The sequence below is a fragment of the Carettochelys insculpta genome, chromosome 9 (genome assembly GCF_033958435.1).
Source record: "Carettochelys insculpta isolate YL-2023 chromosome 9, ASM3395843v1, whole genome shotgun sequence".
In the NCBI taxonomy this organism is placed as follows: domain Eukaryota; kingdom Metazoa; phylum Chordata; order Testudines; family Carettochelyidae; genus Carettochelys; species Carettochelys insculpta.
Genome location: NC_134145.1, coordinates 3,340,904 through 3,362,721, shown reverse-complemented (window position 1 = coordinate 3,362,721; position 21,818 = coordinate 3,340,904). Strand labels below are relative to the sequence as shown.

Sequence of the window (21,818 nt, the reverse complement as noted above, 5' to 3'; positions counted from 1 at the left end):
CAGGGGCTCAGCTACCCAGTAATGGGGGTGCTCGGAGAAGGACCTAAGCTGGAGGCTGGATCGCCAACGTCCCCAGCAAAGAGGCCAAGAACCGACGAGGCCGCGGCGTCTGAGCTCCCCGCTCCTTTAGTGGGGACCCCCCAGGGCAGGGGGGCAGCTCAGCGCAGGACTGGGCCGAGCTCAGAGCCCTGCAGGCCTAGGGAGGAGGCTCTGGGTCTAGGAAGGGCCCAGTCAGCCTCTCGGGCGGAAGCCAGCACAGCCCTTGGGAGGCGCAGAAGGTGCCACTGAATCTCCCTGGATGCCCAGACCAGCCACCCCTCTCCCAACAGTCCTGCCACCCCAGCGCCCTCAGCCCAAGGCCTCTGTCTGCCCATCCCTGGGCCCCATGGCAGGTCTGGATGATCCTGTTTGTTTTCTGGCCACAGGTTAACTCAGTGGGATTCTGAGTCACGGCACTTGTGTCTCCTGTGCTGGCTGCTCAGAGCCCAGCAGCCGCCCCTCTTCCGAGCAACACCCCAGCTCTGCTCTTTGACCTCCCCGACTAACTCCCGCGTGGTGCTGAACCTGCACTCCCCTTTTCCTGACGTAGCCCAGGGGCCAGCAGAACGTCCCACCCCAGCCATGCCTGCAAACCAGGTGCTTTAGCTGGAGGGTAGGGCGTAAACCTGGGGCCAAACTCTGGTGATGGGTTCCACAGAGAGACTTATTAAATGCCCACGGGCTGAGTCACAGCTCCTCAGAGGGGCCCAAGCTGATGAGAACCGAGTTTATATTATTACGGAGGCAAGTGACTCAGTTCCTGACTCAGTGTCACTATTCCTGGCTCACTGTGTGACTCTGGGCCAGCCTCTTCTCCACGCTGTGCCTCAGTTTCCCTATCTGCGCTCTGGGGGCCATGTTACCCACGCCCCAGAGGGGAGAGGGATGCTTCTTTACCTCAAAGTTTGGGCTGCTCTTTGAGGCAGTAGAGAGCTGCACAGGGGAATGATCCTCTGCCCGTTTCTAGCAAGAGAGGAGCTCAGTGCTTTGAAAGCACTGCAGGATTCAGCCTTACTCCCATTTTAGAGATGGAGAGAATGAGGCACTGAGCATGAGCAATGATCCCTTTGTGTCTCTCCCCTTTGCTCCATTTTTCTATTTGATCCAATGAGGTGGAGGCTCAGATAAACCGGTGGCTGCCTCAGATGCCACGTGAAAAAGCACAACTAATGCGGAAAGCACGAGAGAGTTCCACAAGAACAACAGACAGGCCTGGAAAGCCCACGTAGCAGGCACAGGGTCTGGCATCTGCAAAGCACCTTCCATCTTCCCAGCACTGAACAAGGGCCATGTAATTAACTGTCACCCCCGGGAGGTAAGCGTCAGCATCTCCATTTTACAGATGAGGAAACCGAGGCATGACTAGATGAAGCGATTTGCCCCAAGACATCACAGGAGCCAGCGCCAGGCCTGGCTGTCATCACTCTTCTCCCTGGGTCGCTCAAGAACGGAGGGTGTGACGCTCTGGTGATGTTTGAAGTGAGCCTGTAATACGGGGCCAGGAGGTGGGAGCCGAGGATTTCCAGGGCCACAGGTTAATCCCACTGAGGTCAGAGGTTGCGCTGTGCCTTCCCCCTACGTTTGCAGTAAGGGTTTGGATTTGGCCTGAGTGTTGGGTAAGTGTAAAACTCCACAGGGGTGAGTGGAGAAGGACTCCTCCCTTGGTGGGCGGCCCTGGGGTGAGGATGCTTGGCCCCTTACGGCTGCTCGGAGGCTTGCGGGGTGGGCGTAGGCCCCGGGGATGGAACGGTGCCGGGGAGACGGTCCAAGTGATCGCCGGCACTACAGGGGTTTGTCGTTTTACCATTTGCCTTCCCCTCGTTGGCGAGCATGTGATGCATGAGACGGCCCGTGGGTCTAGTGCTGCCCTGTGTCCGCGGTGGGTGCCTGCCACTGCCACTGGCTGGGAAGAAGTAAGCCAGAGGCCGGTGTGCATTGCTGCGCTCTGCTGGGAAGAATCAGAGCAGCCTGTGCAGGGCTCCCCGGCTGCGACCAAGTACGCGGCTCACACCTGCCCAGGAGGGGTGAGCTCGTGGTTTATAGTGATGGGAATTGCTGCCCTCTGCTGGAGAGATACAGATCTGACAATGTGTTTTGTTGTAGGGAGCGAGGGTCTGAAGAAGCGGGTCTGTCCCACGAAAGCTCACCTAATAAACTACTTTGCTAGTCTTTAAAGTGCTCCTTGACTGTCTTTTGCTTTGGGAGTGAGAGTGTGTGTGTGTTTGCGTGTGTGTGTGTGTGTCTGTGCCTGTGTGCGCGCTGCTACCCACACTGAACACAGCTGTGTGGTGGATACTCCGCACGTTTGCAGTGCTGCTTTAGCTGTGTTCGCCCCAGGGCCTGAGCGAAACAAGGGCCTGTCTGCTATTGACCCACCTTCTGGGGGGAGAGAGAGGAGCTGCGGAGCCCTTCGCCCAGCGAGTGCTGCTGCTGTCTGGTTGACGTGCCCCAGCAGCTCAGCGGCGAAGGCTGGCTTGAGCCCTCCGCCCGCCAGCATCACGCGAGGGCAGTGAGGGCCGTACGGATTCAGAGGGGATTACACCTCTTACTTCACTACTCACCCCCTTTCTTGGTTGTCTCCCAGCCAGGGCTGCCTGTGTCCCAGCCAGCCTCGTGTGTGAGACCTGATGAGACCCCAGTATGCAGCCAAGGGGCTGCAGAATACCTCAGCCGAGTGCATCTATTCAGACATAGCAACAACCAGCTGGAAGGTGCTCTGGGGAGCAGGGTGGGCTGCAACCGTGTGTGTAGCAGGGGGGTGGGAGCCACTGAAGTGCCTAGAAACCCCAGTACACGATGGGAACCAGTTCAGGCTGGGGGACAGCAGCCCCTTGGATCTGGCTCCCATGCCTGGGAGGGGCATTTACGGAGCTGCATGCTGGAGCTGGACTCTGCCCTGGTGGGAACGGCCCCCGTTTCATAACCCGCCTGTGCCCCTGTGTCACCGGTTTGTGCCACACAGCAGTGCACTGGCCCCAGGGTCAGTGCCCATCAGCTCCCTCCACAGCACACCATCCACCCCAACCCACACACAAGCGATGCAGGGTCCTCCTGGCTCCTCAGCCCCCAGGCACTGCACGGAACACAGGGAGCCCTAGACAGAGCCACGTGCATTGGCCATCGGCCTGGTGCAAAGCAGAGAAGGCAAAAAGAGGCCGGGGGAGGAGCAGCAGGAGGGAGAGTTGAGCCATCGGGTCTAGGCCCATCCCGCCACCTTTGAGCAGGGCCCTTGCAGGGGGCAGTTAAATACCCTGGGCACAGCTTGGAGGGAGGCAGGGACCTGCTGCTATTTCAGAGCGGCGGTGAGGGGGTGGGGGACAACAATAAAGCAAGAAAGCGGAAGTGGCCATGAGGCAAGGGGGCATCTAAGCACACGGCACGGCTGGGCTTCCCTGTGCTGCGGGGGGAGTTAGCGCTGCCTGCACCGGGCGCACGTGTCGGGGCCAGGGAGACAGGGAGCTCTGTGCTGACAAACCCAGAGATACGCGCAGGGAGCTCGCTGGCCAGCCAGAGCCACAAGGCAGCTGCTGTATGCGAGGGGTTTCGGCCCTGAGGGGAAGGAGCAGCTCCGTGATCCCTGCCACCGGGAGTCAGGGCAGGGCCGCTGCAGCCCCTGCAGGTTCGGGGCCGGAGGAGGATGGGGATCAGTGCTCCCCACTCGCAGAACTTAGCTGACCTGCGGGGATGGTTCCCCGGGGCAGCGCTGTGCCGGGCTTTGGCACCCGCAGGGCTCGGCTCGTTCTGGCCGACACGCCTGGCCAGAGGGCCTTGGCCTTTCCCAGGATGCCGGCCCAGCTGGGGGCAGTGGGGCAAGGAAGGAGCCTGCCCATCCGGCTGCTGCTGGGCTCAGACTCCACCCAGGGGCCAGTTCTCTGCACAGATGGCAGTGGGGGCTGCGCCCCAGCCGGGGGCGGGTATGGAGGAGCAGTGGGGCTGGGGGTTCTGAAGAGGCAAAGCAGGGAGAGGGCAGCTAGAGGAGACATGTCACTGGGTGCTGCAGCTCTCAGCACGCGGTCAGTGCTGGCCTGCAGTGGGACAGGAGGGCTGGGCCCTGCTGGCCGAGAGCCTACGCACAGCACAGGCTGCAATCATGGACCCGCATGGGGAGCAGCCAGCCCTGCGAGCGACACCTTCGTCCCCCCCCAGCCGTGCACACTCACCCCCACTGGTGGGGAAATACTGGAGCTTTCTCCAGGCACTGCTGAGAGAGCCACATCAGGGCAAACTGCTTGAAACGGGGCTGCTGGCAGCCCCAGGCTGGGGGTCCTCCACCACAGGGCACCAAACCCATCACACGCAGCACTTCCGCAGCCACACAGGCCAGCAAGAAGTCACGCCAGCAGTTCCCTCAGGCACTCCAGCTTCCCTTGTGCCACCACCAGTATCAGTCCTTGTTCAGACGGGAGGTTATGAAAACCCACCTCACCAAATCCAACCAGGTTCTTCCAGTCCCAGAGGACCAGCCCCATTCCCAGGTTAACGTGTACCTCAGATCTTACCCCAGAGAGCCCGCGGGACCCGTCCTTTAGCTTCTAACACCTAAAGGTTTATTAATAAAGTGGAAGAAAGAACAGGGTGAGAGTAAAATCCTGAAAGCAATCGAGTTGCAGACATCAGTCACAGGGCTTGGGGCGGAGGTGGAGCAGGCTGCTATCTTAAATGTCTCTGGAACACTTCCTTCATTAGGACCGGTCAGGGATCCTTCCGGGCGCAGCTCATAGCAGAGCTGCTCTGCAACTGAGGAGCCAGTGCGAAGCCAAAGATGGAGGCTCCTCAGGGCCCCCTTTGTCCCCTCGCCCATGTGGAGGGAATTCCATCAGTCCCACCTGTCTGGGAGCACATCTGAGCTGGGGCCTGTCCCAGGAGCAGTTCACCTGGCCATGTCGTTTTCCGGGGACCAGCCGTCGCCTGTCTGCTGGGTTACACCTTACCGCCAGGTCCCTCAGAGGCGGACTGACTCAGGTAAGGCCCTTTGTCTGCCAGGTCCGGCTTCACCCGGCTAGGAGCCTTGCCCAGTACATTGCCGTGCCTCCTATTGTTATCTCCCAGAAATTAAAATTTGAAATACAAGCCCAGAGCCAATACTTGTAACTCCACATATAAAATGATACAAACATAGGAGCAGCAGAAACAGATTCAGGGACTCACCAACTTTCAACAGACACCTCACTTGGCACGAGATCCGGTGCAAACCTCCGATAGTGGTTGCAACAATGTTGGCCTGTTCGTTTTGTAACCCAACAATGTCACAGTTGGCCACTGGACACATCCCTGCACACACGCTGCCGGAGCGCAAGCAGCCAGCAAGCAGAAATCCAGTTAGTGGATTGGAGGGGCCATGAAATACAGGGCCATTTGTCCAATTTTAAGAAAAAGTCAGGACACCTGCAGGAGGGTTTGAACATGGCACAGTCCCTTTCCACACAAAGCACCTGGGCACCCTGTGATGCAGGGATCGCTGCGCTCTGTCGTTGCACAGGGTCAGGCTCGATGACCAGAATGATCTCTTCTGGCATCCCAGTCCTGTGTGTACAGGGCTGTGGAGCAGGCCTCTCTGCTTCCAATGCTGAGCACTGCACAGCAGAAGTGGGTCTGGTTCCCAGCATCTGAGCACCTCACAATCTAATCTTCTCACCCTCACAACACCCTTCAGGGAGGGCAGGGCTATGACCTGTTGTACAGATGGGGTCAGACACTAAGGGACATGCCCAGGGTCCCACAAGAAGACTGTGGCAGAGTAGAGACTTGAAACTGGGTTTCCCAGGCTAGCGTGCTAACCATTGCACCGCCCATCCGCTCTGCACTGGTTTCCTGACTCACGCCCGACAAGAAAACTCCCTGCTGCATCTTGCTTTCTGTTTCCCCCACTCTGCTTCTTGCCTGAAATCCCCAGGCAGGAGAACACTCGGCCTCTTGTTGTTATGGAGTTAGTTTTGTTGGCCGTCTGCTGCCAAAGGAGTGGGGAGGCTTTCTGCAAAACCTGTTGCTCATCTGCACCATCGGCTCTTGCGGCTGAGCCACCTGAGAACAGGGAGAGGCCCAGATATCTCTGGGAACCTGCTTCCTAAAATGCACTCACAGGGTCAGCCAGAGAGAAGTAATGCTGGGAAGGCAGGTACGGTCTACGCCAGTGGACTCTTGCAGTAACACGGTCAATTTGAAATCGTATCCATTTCCAAAATAGAGTTCAAAGCCATTCCCAGGCCTTGGGCTGGCCCAGGGGGTCTCCCTGCCAATTTCCGCAGCTCAACAACCACTTTTTCCTGTTTTTGGAAAGGGTTTTTCTTTCCCTCACTGCCGTGAGAAAGAACCGTGCAGACAAGACCAGGAGCTGGCAAACCACCTGTCTCTGCAAAGGAAACTGGAAGACTGCCTAGGTTCACCATGCAGCCAACATACAAAGCTACCACGCTGGAAAACTGAGAAATACCTTCTTCCCTGCTAAGCTCTTTCAGTTACAGTCACCCGCACTGTCCCCTGCAACAGGAGTACGGGGGAACCGTCACGCACACACAACCAAGTCTCCAGTACTGCACAGTTCGTTAGGCTGGTCACTTTCTTGCAGCTGTAAAAAAGTCACAAGCTGGAAAGAGCAGTGCCTGCACAAACCATCTGAACCGCGCAGGGGGAGCGCACGCCTGCCAGGTGATACAGGTAAGCAAGTAATTGGCCCTACATTCTTTGCTCGTACATGATGAGCCACAATAGCCTCTTAAACAACGAGAAGTCCTGTGGCACCTTATAGACTAACAGATATTTTGGAGCACGAGCTTGCAGCTGAGGAAGTGGGTCTTTGCCAACGAAAGCTGATGCTCCAAAACATGTTAGCCTGTAAGTGCCACAGGGTTCTCCTTGTTTCTGCGGATACAGACTAACACAGCTACCCCTCTGATGCTAATAACCTCTTGGCCCGTGTTATGGCACAGTTTATTCCGTGACCTCTGGAAGGCTTAATAGGTGTTTGGGAGGCAGAGCGCTTGGAGAAAAGGGCAGATACATGTCTTATGAGCCACAGGAGCACTCAGCTCACACCCAGGCTGCTCAGGCTTCGGGAAGCCTTTCACTCTCATTGAGCAAGCTTCGACACTGCTCTTGGGCTGGGCAGGGCCTGCGCTTACAAGCTGTGCCAGCATTGCAGCGCTGGCTGGTTTGTGATTATTTTTGTGCTCTACCAGGGCCAGCAGAAGCCCTCCTGTCGCTGCAGCTGTGCTGGCAAGCAAAGCCGGTCTTAGGGGCCAGCGAGCTGGGCGGTCAGCCGGGGCCACCACTTTCAAGGGGCTGCCCGTAAGCTGGTCCGACCTGTTGGGCTTGGCTGCTGTCTCAGCAGCCAGCTTCTCCCCACGCTTGCGTCACAGGTGGACGTTCCACCCCCAGGCGGCTGCTGCCTGTGCTCCACCGCCGGGCAGCCCCTGCCATGCTGCGCACTCTAGGATTGGGCTGGCTGCTGGGTGAGCAGCTGGGGCAGAGCACTGGGCTCAGGGTTATTGCGGGGGGAGGGTGCCATTTTCAAGGGGCCAGCCAGTGGCTAGGACCAGCCCTGCTGGCACAAACCTGCTCTTGGCTGATTTCACACTGGTGTCAGAAGCTCCACGTTGCTGGTACAGACACGCTTACACTGGCAGGGCTCTGAAGGCCCAGCAACAGTGGGACAAGGCCCATGAGTGCAGTCAGACCCACACCAGTATTACATGGGCTCCATCACACGCCCACACCCCTGCGAGTCAAGTGGGGCTTGATTCTCCCCAGTCACTGACTTGGGGCACAAGCTGTGCACAGATTTAAGGACAGTTTAAAGGTTGAGGGCACTGGGACATCCTACCCCTTCCTAGGCCTCAGTTTACCTATCTGTACAGTTATTTTTACCTGCCACCAGCGCTCCCAGGAAACTGTGCCCTTGGCTCACGGCCCAGGAGAGATGCAGGTGCCACCCAGTTGATTAGCAGAGCGCCTGCAGCCAGCAGCTGGGGGTGCCCATCTGCACATGCCTTGGTGCATGTAACAAAATGAATTCCACTCGCAGGTGGAAAAAATGCAGCGGGAGCCCAGCCTGCCACCCCCCGAGTCAGGGTGGGACCCAGCATGTTAGTACTTCTCCACCCTGAGGACCGGAGTTACACTCAGCTCCTCAAGGTCCCTGGGTAGCTGACTCCCTTCGCTCTGCTCCTAAATCCCCTGAGACCTTAGTCCCCCTGAACACCACAGAAATACCCATAAGCCCAAAGCCATAGGGAGCAGGAGCCCCCCAGCTGGGGCAGCCTGTCGGATCCCCCCGCCCAGGGTGGTTCTCAGAACCAGGAATGGATAAAGCCCCTTAGCCCTCCCCGGGCCTGCCCCCACCCCCCTCCATCTGCTCTGCCCCGTGTGAACTCCCCGGGGTGAGGCGCCCCAGACCCCAGCGTAGGTGCTCCCCGGCTTGGCTTCAGCCAGCTGCCAGCCCCAGCCCCAGGCGCGGGCAGGCAGCGGCCAGGAACACCTGTGCGGCCGGGCGGGCGGTGGGCCCACGGGGTTCATTAGTGGGGCCGGGGCTCCTGGGGCCGCTCTCCAGCCAGAGGAGCTTTGCTGCCCCCGGGGAGGTGAGCCGGACACCGCAGCTGGGTCGCACCACTGCCCGGGGCGGGGGCCGAACTCGGGGCTCTCTGGTGCCCCTGGGGGATGGGAGCAAAGGCCTGGGGCGCCCCGGGGGGGCGGGGAGCGGACAGTGGGGGCGGGGGCAGAGGGAGGGCTGGAGAAGGGGGCGGGGGCGGGGGCTGGACCGGACCGGACCGGACCGGGGCTCCGGCGGGGAGTTACTCACTCGCCTCTGTTCCGCGGCGGCCCGAGCCTAGGCGGAGCCCGGCGGTTGCCCGGGGCCGGCAGCCACACCCCGGGAGGGGCGACCCGAGGGAGCGCGGCGCGGCGCGGCGCGGCTCGGCTCGGCTGGAGGATGGGACGCGCCGGGGCAGGTGAGCGCCGGACCCGCCCCATGCGCCGCTCCCCGGGGGTCTGGCGGGCGGGCGCAGAGCGGGACTGGCCCGGGCGGGAGGCGCAGCTGCCGCCCTCGGGTACGAGCCACGCGGCGCTTCCCCTGGCTCGGGTCTGGGGCCAGGCGGGTCACCAGGGGGTCACTGGCCTCCCTAGCGCCCGCCAGGGGCCGCCACCAGGAACCACGCACCCGCCGGGCTTGGCTCTCGCTCTCACCGGACGCCCCGGGGGGCGGCGGGGTGCAAAGAGCCCGGCTCCGGCCCCGCTAGCCCAGGCCTGAGCCAAGCCTGTGCTGGAGGCTGGTGAGCGCTGCTCTGGCAGCCCCCAGGCCGGCCAGCTGCTCCTGCAGCCCGGGCCTGGCAGCCCCAGGGCTAACAGCTGCTCCAGCCCTGCCTCCAAGGAGATCAGAGAGGCTTGGCATTTCTCACCTCCCTGAGGGAATCAACTGGGCCCTGGCCACACGTTGCCCAGCCAGGCACGAGGAGCCCCTGACTCTGTGTGTGACTTGGAGCGGGTCTCTGCCAGCCTGTAACACGGGCAGGCTGTGAATTTCCCTGGCAGACTTGAGGTGACCTTCAGTCTGCAGACCACAGTTCCCAGGAACTGATTTGCTCCCAGGGAGGAATAAATTTGATGTCCACCAGCACGAGAACACACGCTGGGGGCTCTGCTGCTCAGCTGGATGGCACCTGAATCTCTCCTGGGCAGCTGCCCAAGGTACCCGGCTTCCAGGGAACTGTGCCGGAGACTCTCGGGTGACAGGAGTGCCAGGCTCATGGCCGCTGAGCAGAATGCAGAGGGCTCTTGGGCTGCATGAATGTGACCGTTAGCAGCCAGGTTTCCCAGGTGGCGCGTAACTGAAACCAAAACGCCTCCATGGGGCCTGTTTCTCCCATGCTGAGCTCCCCTCTCTGCAGAACTGCTCCCTCCCAAAGAAATGGCAAGTCACGCTCCCAAAATGCTCGCCTGGCAGGTCCGAGGCGCCATCAGCAGGGGGGCTGGCGGTGGTTCCTAGTGCATGGAGGATGCTGTTTTGTGGCCTCACGCGTGAGATTGCGCTGCACGGAGAACGCCATCGTGCTGAACAGACTGGGGCACTCCATGCTCTCAGGAGGTTCGTGAGGAAATGGTGAATTAAAATGGGGTTGTGCAAGCAGAAAGTGCAGGAACCCCAGCAGGGCTGCCCTTGTGGGTGGGCGACCGCCCATGGTGCTGTCCTCAGGCAGTAAGAAATAGGAAGGGCCTGGGATGCCAGTGTGTGGGAGGGAGGCAGTGTCGGGGGGTTGGGAGCAGGGACTGTAGAGTGAATGGGGACCCCAGAGCCAGGGGCGTCATTTGCCCTGAAGACTGGCTCAAGGTGAGACAGGCTCCCTGCTGGGTCCGACAGGGAGGGGCTGCTTCCTGCTGGCCCCGGCAGCTGAGGGAGAGACCTCCCACGGCAGCGCTGAGCCCCTGTGCGAGGCTCAGGGGGAAGATGTGTGGCTTGGGCAGGACGTCGGCTAAGTAACTGCTGGGAACCTCTCAGAACCGGCCTCTGCTGTTGCCAGGGCCCAGCTAGGACAATCCCAGACAAGAAATGTTTCTAGCTGGCAGCCCAGGGACCCCGCATAGAACTTTCAGCTGGGCTGGGCCATCCAGGCTGTGGGTGTGAGCTGGGGCAGGAAGGGGGTTCTCTGGCACTTGCCACTGGCCAGGCTGCTGCTGGCACAGCACCCCCCTTCAGGGGGTCACACTGAGTGCTCGGCCCTGGGAAGTTTCCAGCGGACAGGCCCAGCCACAGCACAACAGTCACTGTGGGAGTTAACAAACAGCCTGTGCAAAGACCGGGCGGATGACAGGCCAGTCCTCTGGCTGCTTTCCCTGTGGATGTCCTGCTGGTAGCCCGAGGCTCTCGGCATATCCACGGCTAGGTACAGCCAAGAATCTCTCCAGCCACGCTGCTATCGCGGGTCTCCTTGGCCTTCTGCTGTGGCTGCCAGCCAGGGCGGGTGTTCTCACCTATTGGCCGAGGTAGATTGAAACAAGCCACCTCCTGGTGAAAGACCCCCAGTGCCACTGGCTTAAGCCCAGGTCCCCCCAGCCTCTGGCTGGGCTGGAATTGGAGGTGAAGGCCTCTGCGCCCCACCCTGATCCTCAGAGCCATCCATGCACCCACCCTCACACACGGACACAGGCACCCCGGCAATGCTGCCTCTTAATTAGCAGGGGAAAAGCTATGGAGCAGCACACGGCCCCTCGTGAGAGCAGAGCTCTCCTCTCACGAGGGTCCTTCCCTCTGCTGGGACCTGAGCCCCATATGCCCATGTCAGGCAACAGTGCTCACCAGCCCAGCATCTGGACTTAGGCCATAAGGGCTCTGGGTTAGGAACCAGGCCTGGGCCTTTAAGGGGAGCAGGGCGGGAAGGAAAAACCCTCGTAAGTCGGGGCAGTGGCCAGGAAGGGCCCAGGGAGTTCCTGGCTGAGCAGAACTTCCGCTGGGCTGGCCTGGCTGATAAGCAGAGATTGTGAATTGTTCCACCCCACTCAGACCGACTGACTCTAACCGGAACATGAGCCAAAGCGCTGCAGCTTCCTGTGCCGCACAATGGCAGGGGAGGGAACAGGGGGGCCTGGAATGTCTGTGTGTGTTACCATGGGCCCTAGGAGCCCCAGGCTTAGAGTGGGACCTGCTAGTGCTAGGTGCTGTACGGACACAGGGAGAGCTCTTACCCCAGAGAGCTTACAATGTTAGACAAGCAACAGCAGGTGGGTACAGGCAGAGGAGATGGAGGAAACAGGATGCCAAGCAGGGCCCCCGATGCACCCGCCGTTTAGCCACTGTCTTGTTTTCCATAGGCATTCTGATGCAGGATGGCTGGGAGGGATTTGAATGCTAGCTTGTATGGCAGCGGCTCTGCTGAGGGCTCGGAGACAGAGCAACCCATCTCCATCCCACATTCCTTCCGCTCTTGTGCCGTGGGGCTACAGCCACAAGGATTGCCTATGGGCCTCCAAGCCTGGCCACAGGGAGGCATCGCAGCAGAGCATGAAGGGGGGAGAGAAGGAGAACAGGAGAAGAGCCTGGAGAGGCAGGAGAGAACAAGTCAGACGTGACTGCAGGCTGTGTAGTGGGAAGGCAGGTGCTGAGCCAGAGCCATCCCTAGAATCGCCTTCCCCGCCAGCCCAGGAGTTGTGGATCTGGGGGGCTGTAGTGGGGTCTCTGTTACCCCGGGGGGGCCTGACAGAGAGACCGCTGGAGGAGAGCTCAGCTGAGAGAGCGTGGGTAGGCGGTCATGGTACCATCAGCCCTGCGGCTGAGGCTGACCTCTGTTTCCAGCACTCACCCGTGTCTTTCCCAGCACTGACACCCGGTCCTAGGAATGCTGTTGCCTCCAGCGATGAGCAGATGCACCCCAGGCTGCCTGGGGCTTTGACTCCCTGGTATTTCCATCCTCCCTCTCCAGTGGGTTGGTTCCTGCCCCTTTCCTGCACCCCCTCTATTGGTGAGGGAGGCATCCGAACCCTCTACAAGTGCTCCTCTGTAGCCCAGCCAGAGAGCCCGGGAATTGAGGACCCTGCTTCTCCCTGGGACATGGGCAGTGGCAGGACAAGATTCCCACACGCCCCCCTGCCACCCTCCTGCCAGCATCCCCTGACCAGAGGGGGAGTTCAGACTCCCGGGCACCAGCTAACACTGTCCAGGCTGCTGACCAGCTGCCAGGAGGTGTTGATGTGCTGGTGTCTGGGCAGGGTTGGAGCTGCGGGTGGAATGCCGGAGTGTGCTTACTCGGGAAGCAGCTCACCCTTGCATGGGCCTCCCTAGCTCCACAGCTGCCACATGTACCAGAGAACCCACTCGATGTCACCAGTTACCCCACACAAGGGGAGCCAGCCAGCACCTGTATACGCTTCCGACGCTCCATACAGCCGGCTTTCCGGGGAGTTCAGCCCGGGCTCCGGCGGAGACCCACTAAGCTGAATTTTCTTCAGTTTTCTTAAGTTCCTTAAGTTTGCAGATGATACCAAGCTGGGAGGGGTTGCAACTGCTTTGGAGGAGAGGGTCATAATTCAAAACGATCTGGATAAATTGGAGAAATGGTCTGAGGAAAACAGGATGAAGTTTAATAAGGACAAATGCCAAGTGCTCCACATGGGAAGGAACAATCAGTTTCACACATACAGAATGGGGAGTGTGTGTCTAGGAACGACTACAGCAGAAAGGGATCTAGGGATTATAGTGGACCACAAGCTAAATATGAGTCAACAGGGCGATGCTGTTGCAAAAAAAGCAAACATGATTCTGGGATGCGTTAACAGGTGTGTTGTGAACAAGACACGAGAAGTCATTCTTCCGCTCTGCTCTGCGCTGGTTAGGCCTCAGCTGGAGTATTGTGTCCAGTTCTGGGCACCACAGTTCAAAAAAGATGTGGAGAAACTAGAGAGGGTCCAGAGAAGAGCGACAAGAATGATTAAAGGGCTAGAGAATGTGACCTATGAAGAAAGGTTGCAAGAATTGGGCTTGTTTAGTTTTGAAAAGGGAAGATTGAGGGCAGACAAGAGGCAATGGGCTTAAACTGCAGCAAGGGAGGTTTAGGTTGGACATTAGGAAAAAGTTCCTAACTGTCAGGGTGGTCAAACAGTGGAATAAATTGCCAAGGGAGGTTGTGGAATCTCCATTGCTGGAGATATTTAAGAACAGGTTAGACAGATGTCTATCAGGGATGGTTTAGACAGTACTTGCTCCTGCCATGGGGGCAGGGGGCTGGACTTGATGGCCTCTTGTGGTTCCTTCCAGTCCTAGCGTTCTATGATTCTTACCTCATGCCAGCACTTGGGCAGCTTGTCATGCCGCTGGAGCGTCACAGAATTAGTTTGTCCTGCATAAAGCCTGGGATCTAGATTTCAAAGACACCCACCCACCACTGCACTTCTGGGGCCCATCAGTACCTAGTTGTGGGGATACCTGTGGGGGGGGGCTCACAGAGGGTGGGGGGCTCCTGCTGAGGGTAACCTGGTGATCAGGTGACACCTCTGGACTGCAGGCAAAGGAGGAGGTGGAGCCTGAGGGTTTTGAGTTGGAACTGGGAGTCGGGAAGCAGTTAGTCTGGGGGAGAGAGAGAGAAAAAGGAGGGGGCAAGACCCTGGCTCTGGGGGCTCCCTGGGGCCTCCTCTCCCCCATGTGAATTGGAATGAAAGTCTCTGCCTGCTGGACTGACACCTCTGTATGATGCTGTGCTTTGTTGGCTAATAAACCTGCTGTTCTCCTGCTGAGTGAGAGTCGCTCCTGCCTGCAGATGGGGTGCAGAGCTTGGGGACCCCTGAACCCCATGACACTAGTGACGCTCGCTAAGTTGGCAGTTTGCCCAGAGCCAGGCACTGGGGGGTAGCCGGGTGCGTGCCAGGCCATGGCAAGGTCAGACCAGTCTACAGTGGTGGTGTAGCCATGTCAGTCCCAGGGTGCTGGAGAGACAAGGCCAGCAGAGGTGATCCCCTTCATGGGACCAGCTGCCTGATGCAGGGGAGAAGCTTTCAATCTTCTGCAGTGCTCTCTGCCAGGCCCTGAGGGGTCAGAGCTGTCAGGCTGGAGTCCTGGGTGGCCTTTTGTTACCGGCTCAGGTTCTGTTGCTGCATCTGCAGGCAGCGTGACATCCACGAAATGCTTCCCCAGTTCCAGACCTGCTGCCGCTACGCCCTCGCTCCTGCATGCTGGGGTGCAGGGAGCCCCAGGCCGTGCTACGCTTGTGGGGCAGACCCCTCTGTGCAGGTCCCCATGGTATGGCCCCCAGCTCCGCACAGGAGGATCACACTGATTCTGCTCTGTTGAAGACCCTCTGCACCAGAGGAAGGGGAGTAGGATTAGCTCCCTATAGGCTGTATGAGGAAGCCCTGACTGGCCCTTCTTCAGAGAAGGGTCTGTGCTGTGTGGGAGTGTCCTAGAGAGAAGCCTCCAACCAGCTGATTAGCAGAGCACCCATGGCTCGGTTTCAGCTTTTCCTAATGGTGCACATTTGCACGTCCCTTGGTGCACATCAAAATTTATTCTGCTTCTGGATGGAAAAGTCCAGAGGGGACATTGCAAACAGGTGTGAACAGAAGGTCTCAATCCAGCTGGTTCTCTGAGAGCGTGACTGCACCCATGAGAAGGTGTTACGCGGTCACTGCAGGAGGAACAGGCTGATAGCCGGGGCTCTGGATCTGCTAGAGTGAACGACGGAGCATCCTGTCTGAAATCCCTACACTCCTTAGAACCATAGGTGTCACACCCAGCAGGGTCCAACTGGGCCTGGCATCTCTCTGCAGGTTACTATGTGTGGATGAGCCCTCTGGGCCCATGTCCTCTCAGTGCAGTGTAGACGCTGACACTCCTAGGCCGCTGCTCCTGGATGTCTGGATTGCTCATCGACCAAGTGTTGCAGGGTATGGTTATCTGGTCAATTTCTGTGCCCTAGGAAGGGCAACTCCCGTGTGCCACCTCTGTGGTTTGAATGATGCATTCCCCTTTCCGGTACAAGAGCCTGGCCCTGCCCAGCCCTTGCTGGGGGAGCCACTCTGCTCTGCAGCAGGTGTGATCAGGGTGTGCCCCGGCGCTGCTCAGCCAATGGAGAGCTTTCCCAGAAGCTCAGCTGGTGCAGGTAACTCTGCAGAGCAGCCGGGTCTGGTCAGAGGCAGGACTCCTGTGCGTGTTTGTTTGCAGCAGGGCTGGGTTCCTTCAGAAATGGTACCGGCAGGTTGACATTGGCTGCCTGCCAGAATCCATATGCCCACAGGTTAATAGATTGGAGCTCTTCAGCTTGGAAAACAGACGACCAAGGGGGGATATGATAGAGGTCTAGAAAGTCATGACCAGTGTGGAGCCAGTAAATAAGGAAGTGTTACTCACTGCTAACAAAAGAACTAGGGGTCCCCTAATGGAAAGCAAGCGTTCCCTCACACAGCACTCAGCCGGCCCGGGGACTCTTTGCCAGAGGACGTTGCAAAGGCCGAGACTATAACAGTGTTCAAAAAGCAGAGCTAGATGAGCTCATGGAGGACAGGTCCATCAGTGGCCATGAGCCAGGCTGGGCAGGGCTGGCGTCCGGAGCCTCTGTTTGCCAGAAGCTGGGAAGGGGCGACGCGATGGATCACTTGATGATTCCCTGTTCTATTCATTCCCTCTGGGGCAGCTGGCACTGGCGGCTGGCCACAGCCAGGATCCTGGACTAAAGGGCCTTTGGTCTGGTCCACCATGGCCATTCTGCTCTTATGTTCTCACCTGCCAGGTTTCCTGCGCAGTCAGAGGGAAGCCCTCGATGGCTGCAGCCTGCTGGGAGCAGGTGGTGTTGTTCCTTGGAAGGGCTGGAGTAGGGGGGGTGTGAATGTAGATAGGAGTGGAAAAAAGCGACCCCCCCCCCATCAGCCAGTTCCCCATCACTTCTTCTCCCCCTTTCAAGCCAGATACAGCGGTGAGATGCGAGTCACTCACAGGTACTGCTCCAAAGAAAGAGGGGGCGTGTTGCCCCAACCTCTTCTTCCTCTGCTGCCGGCTGTCGTAATGTGAGATGCTGATGGTGGCACAGTTTGGCAGATGTGACCAATAATATATCCCATGAATTAACTTATAAGTAGCAACAGTGGCAACGATGCATTGCCAGTAGTGGGCGGTGTGTTGCTGCGGGGTCAGGCAGCTTTCCAAGGGGGCGTAAAACGGAGGCTCGCAGCACTCGCTGTTAAAGATGCTCTGGCATGTTTCACACAGGCAGCAGGGTCGGGCTTTGCTGTGCTCCCAGCCGGGCGCCTGTGCTCCCTTTCCTGTAGCTGTCTGGGCACTGTTCCTTTTCACTTCCGATCTTACCTTGCTTTGCAGGTTACTATACGCTGCAGGGTCCCCCTCCCCGCCCCCTGAGAGCACTGCAGTCATGGGTGGGATGAAGTGAACCTTGTACAGCTGGCGAGAGGTGATTCTCCGGCAGTTCAATTGACCCATTAAATGGATTGAACTGGAGGCTTGTTCTGGGATGGGAGTTTGCTGCAGTGTTCCCTGCAAGCTGAGCACCTGGGTGGCTTCCCAGGAGAGAGGAGTCGGGTGCTGCCCAGCTGATTGGCAGAGCACCCACAGCCAGCAGCGTGTCTTTCTATCGGTGGTGCTCATTCCTTAGTGCATGCAACAAAATTTATTCTGCCCTGGATGGAAAAAATTCTCAGGCCCACCCCCCCCACACCCCCCGTGCGCTAGGTGAGAAGTCGTGAGTTGGTAACAACCTCTTGTGACTGCTGAGAAATGTCTCTTTCCTTCTCCCCTTTGCTGTAGGTCGCGAGTGGTGGAGAGTCACGCTGTGGGGCAGGCTGCTGCTAGCCGCACGGATCGCAATAGGCACTGTGGAAGAAGCTTGCAGCTGCAGTCCGGCCTGGGCCTCTTCTGGTTTTCAGGCAGGTCCCCACCCAGGGGCGTGCTGCTGGAACGTCAGTGGGACTGACATCGGCTCCCTGGACTGGAGCCTCTTTGGCAGAGTGCCGGGACTGCGAGAGCTGCACCTCTCACGCTGCGGCATATTGGACATTGTCAACGTGACCGACGCGCCCATCGGGCTGGAGATCTTGCACCTGGATCACAATCGGTTGGAAAAGCTTCCAGACAGTTTCCTAAAAGACGCCCCCCAACTGCGGGTCGTGCGCTTGGATAACAACAAGCTCCGCGCGCTGCCCGAGTCCTTCCTGAGAGCTTCCACCCAAATCCAAGAGCTGAACCTTGAATTCAACAACTTGGCCTCCCTTCCCTCCAGCATCTTCAAACCATCTCTCACCCGCCTCAGCCTGTCCAACAATAGCTGGGATTGCACCTGCACCCTGCTCAGTGAGCTGCAGCGGTATCCCCGAGAGCCAGCCGGCGGGGACACACAGGGCCCCAGCATGGTGTGCGAGGCCCCGGAGCGGTACCGTGGTCTGGACATCCGAGACATCCACAAGCAGGAGCTGTGCCGGCCGCACAGCCTGATAGCTCTCTTCATCTGCCTGCCCCTGGCAGTCGTTTTCGCCCTGGCCGCCTGGTGCTTTTGCAGGCAGAAGAGGAAGACAGGCTATGCCCTCAGCCGTGGGCCGGAGTGCCCCCTGGCCAGCGTGGAGAGGAAGGGGCCCACAGATCATCGCCGCTACCTCCAGAGTGAGCTGCCAACCGCCCCCGCTGAGAGCGAGGAGAACGTGCTGCTGAGGAACCAGCTCCTGCTGAAGCCCCCGGCCGCCCTGCTGGGGAGCAACAGGGACCTCTATGAAGAGGTGGAAATCAAGGCAGGAGCCTTGGAGGACTCCTTGGTGCTGGTGAACGAAGGGAGCCTCCGCCAGGGGATGGAGCCCAGGGCAGCAACAGGAGCAGAGGAGCTGGCGGGCAGTGAGCCGGACCCCGAGACCGTGAGTGTGACAGAGGTGCTGAAGGACTCAGTAGACCGAGAGAAGCTCTACCTGAGCCAGGCAGTGGAGTATTACAACCTGGTGCCAGCCATCGAGCTGGAGGACTCTGACCAGCCGGAGTACGAGAACATCGACCTGCAATGAGGCTGGGCCCCCCCAGGGGCGTCTGGGGAGCGTGGCGCCGTATCCTGCTCTGGCAGATGCCTGGGCGGGGGGAGAGGTGGACACTAGCGTGGGCTGCAGCAGGAGGACAGGGCATGTTCTCGCTCAAAGGGACGTGGTCAGGCCGCCCCGTTGGAATGGCCCTAGGGCTGCTGTACCTGCGAGAAACGTCTGGCTGGCTCATTGCAGGGCAGGCCGTGCTTCCAAATGCCCAGCCCCCCGCAGCTCGACCCCCGGCCATGCCAGCCACGCTCAGCTCCTGCCACGCTCTCGCCCCACACAGAAGCCTCCTGGCAAGGGGCTTCCAATGCTGTCCCACAGGCAGATCCTGCTGCTCCCCCCTTCTCTTGGCCACAGGGGGCTCTCTGAGGCCAGCCATGCCCAGCAGGGCTTGGTGCTGCCCCCGAATGCCCTGGACAAGAATAGGTTCTGGGCAGGAAGCTATCCACCCCCTCCCACACCCCATGGCTCTCCTCCCCCTGCCCCAGGCACCAGCAGCGCAGCTGCAGGCTCTGCTCCTGCTGGCTGAGCCCCCACAGGAGGGAGCATGGTGAGGAGTCACAGCACCGAGCAGGGGATACAGAGTCCTCAGCGCCTGCATCCCTGGGCAAAAAGCCCCTGCAATCAGGTTGCCGGCTGGGGGAGAGGGCAGCTGTGGCCAAGCCATGCCCCAAGAACCAGGTGGTGGGACTGTGACACACGTTCAGGTCAGCTGGGCTGGCTGGGGTCAGGTTTTGGTCTCAGGCATGAAAAGGTGACCCAGGCCGACCTCTGGTGGGCTCCCAGCATTCAGTAGAGGCCACAGCGGCAGGGTGGGACTGAGGGGTGAGGTTTCTCTATGGCCATTGCTGCGCGGAGGTGGGTTCTGCCTCTGCAGGGAGTCATGGCACTTCCTCTGCCCACGAGGCACGTGACTTGTGGGTTGGAACGATGGTGAGCCTGAGAGAGAGACAGGGTGAGTGTGCACAAAGGAAGAGAGGGGGACAGCCCCTTGTGTCACCAGAGGGCAGGTCCAGAGCTGCCCTCTCCCCCCGCAGAGGTGAAGCAGGGCAGGGAGGGGGCTGGCCACAGCCTCCTGGGTCCTCAAACCTGCAGAGGGTGCATGAGGGCCGCAGCAGAGCTCAGCTCCTGGCCCTTTAACAGGGTGGAGGTGAGTTGTTTAGAGCTGCAGGGGCCTGAAGCACTGAGAAGATGTGCAGGCCAAGTCCTCTCTCCCTTTGCCCAGGCCGAAAGCCGAGGGCTGTGCCTTGCGTGTGCTCTTTGAGGCAGCCAGTCCCCCTCCAGCCTTCTGCCATGAGAGCTGCTGGCAGCAGCCCTGTGTTCTGTGCCTCCAGGGCTCCCTGGGGCTGGGAGCAGCAGGGAGGTGGGCTAGCGGCCGGAGCACAGGAGTGGGACCCAGGAATGCCCCAGTCTAATGTCTCTGCTGGGTGGCAGCTGGTATGTCTCTGCCGGGGAGGCCCCAAGTGGGGTAGAGCTGGCCTGGCCCAACCTGCCCCAGGCCGAGCTAAGCAGGCTTTGCAGCTGCTGGCCAGCCCTGCTGTTGGGCTAGGTGGGTATCTGCCTTCAATAAGAGCCAAATCCAGCCCCCAAACCGTTTCTGGCTCCTGCTCCCAGGAGCCCCAGTGCAGTGCTGTCACAAAGGGGGCCGGGCTAGTGGGGTAGGCCAGCATCTAGTGAGGGCCACCTCCTCCTTGCTGGAGGAAGGAGGGTCTTCCTGGCTTTCTTCCTCTGACCCCCAGCCTCATGCCCTCCCTCCCTGACTGCTCCGTTCTTCCCACCAGCCGGTGGGGGGGGTGTGCAGTGGGATGGGATTCCCAAGGAAGCCCCTCTGCGGCCCTGGAGCCAGGCCCAGGCACTGAGTAGAGTGCAGCCCTCCCCTGCTGGGACCACTTGGATGGTCAGGAACCAGCCCTGCTGCAAGCAGCTATCGAGCCAGGAAGGGCGCCCTCCTGCGGGCAGCAGCCAGGAAGCTGAGGATGGTGGGTGGCTTTATGAGCTGCCATTACAGCATCTACCAGAAGGTGACTGTTCCAGCAATCGCTTCCTCCACTTATCTCTATGAGGCCTGTGATGCTGCAGCACCTGCCGTGGGGCTCCTGGGATCCCACCTCCTGGCCTGGGAGGGGGCCTAGGCACCCCCTTTCCACTCGGTCCAGCCCCCCGCTCTGTGCAGGGCAGTGGCTAGTGCCAGGCCCACACTGCTGGGCGGGTGGTTGGCCGCGTTGGGGCCTGAGTGTCAGCAGCAGCCACGTATCCCTGCCCCAGCTGTGGACTTCTAGGCTGTCCAGCCTGCCCAGCCCGCCCCACCCGCTTTGTGGGTGCTCTGCACCCTTTGCACAGGGAAGCTGTCACCACTGCAGCCCAGCTGTAAATAAGGGCTGATTACACCCTCCTCCGAGCTGTGCTCCAGTGGGAAAGAGGAGGGATCGTAAATCATCCCCCTCCCTGGGGCAGAGCCGAGGCAGAGTTCCAGGGGTCTGATCACTGCCCCCGCAGGCAAAGAGAGTGTGAGCACAGCTGTAGGGGTGCTGACCTCCCTACCTCAACCCCTCAGGAGCCAGCTGGGCCCAGCCTGCTCTTATCTGCCCACCGAGTTTCTGTCCAGCTCGCCCCACGCCCTGCTGCAAAGATGGGACTTCCCTGGGGGCAGCGTGGGGGGGTCTCACGTGAGCCCCAGAGTCCTCCAGCTGCCCCAGCTCCTCCTTGGCAGAGTAGCTGCAGCCAGTGCAGAGGATTCGAGCACCAGGCGGTGGGAACTGAGACTTCGGAGGACTCCAGGGAAGGGAACGGCCGAGGCGGGTGTTAACCCCGGTGCAGAGACTCACCGGCCCCAGGAAGGAGTGGCAGAGTTCCAGGGAATGTTTCAGGAATGCAGGCCTGGCGACAGACCCCATGGGGCCCTGGGCTTTGGGGTGTGGGGAGGTGGCTTGGCTCCAGGCCCCCCAGAAGGGGTAGGGGTGGGGCAACCAGCCCTCAGTGCCACCCAGACCATGCCACAGTGAATTAAGGGGCCCAGAGTCCTGCTCCTTTCCCCTCCCCGCATTGGCAGCCCTACCTTGACCTGCATTCTGCCTCAGAACCAAGAGGACAAGCAGCTGTACTGGACACACCCCAAATCTGCAGGCTTCTGCTGGAGACTGATTAGCCTGGGACTGGTGAGCAGCAGTGCCTGGCTCTCCCATAAACCCCAGGCTGGATTCTCCCCCGGCGACCACAGCTTCAGCAGATGCAAAGACCAGATGGGGAGAAGAAGGAGGTACAGGATGCCGGCCACAGCTGGCCTTCCTGCACTAGCA

General features: G+C 59.8%; 1 protein-coding gene across 2 annotated transcripts; it reads left to right on the top strand.

Moving 5' to 3' along the window:
• Positions 1 to 8,869: 8,869 nt before the first annotated feature.
• LOC142017799 (uncharacterized) lies at positions 8,870 to 21,725 on the top strand. 2 transcript variants are annotated; one of them, XM_075003059.1, is made up of 3 exons: positions 8,870 to 8,981; positions 17,267 to 18,543; positions 21,600 to 21,725. In XM_075003059.1, exons 1-2 carry the CDS (start codon positions 8,963 to 8,965, stop codon positions 18,502 to 18,504), a joined length of 1,257 nt encoding a protein of 418 aa, XP_074859160.1. In that variant the 5' UTR covers positions 8,870 to 8,962; the 3' UTR covers positions 18,505 to 18,543; positions 21,600 to 21,725. The 2 variants fall into 2 exon arrangements, with proteins under 2 accessions (XP_074859160.1, XP_074859159.1); XM_075003058.1 differs by lacking the exon at positions 21,600 to 21,725 and having other exon boundaries at positions 17,267 to 18,544.
• Positions 21,726 to 21,818: the final 93 nt, after the last annotated feature.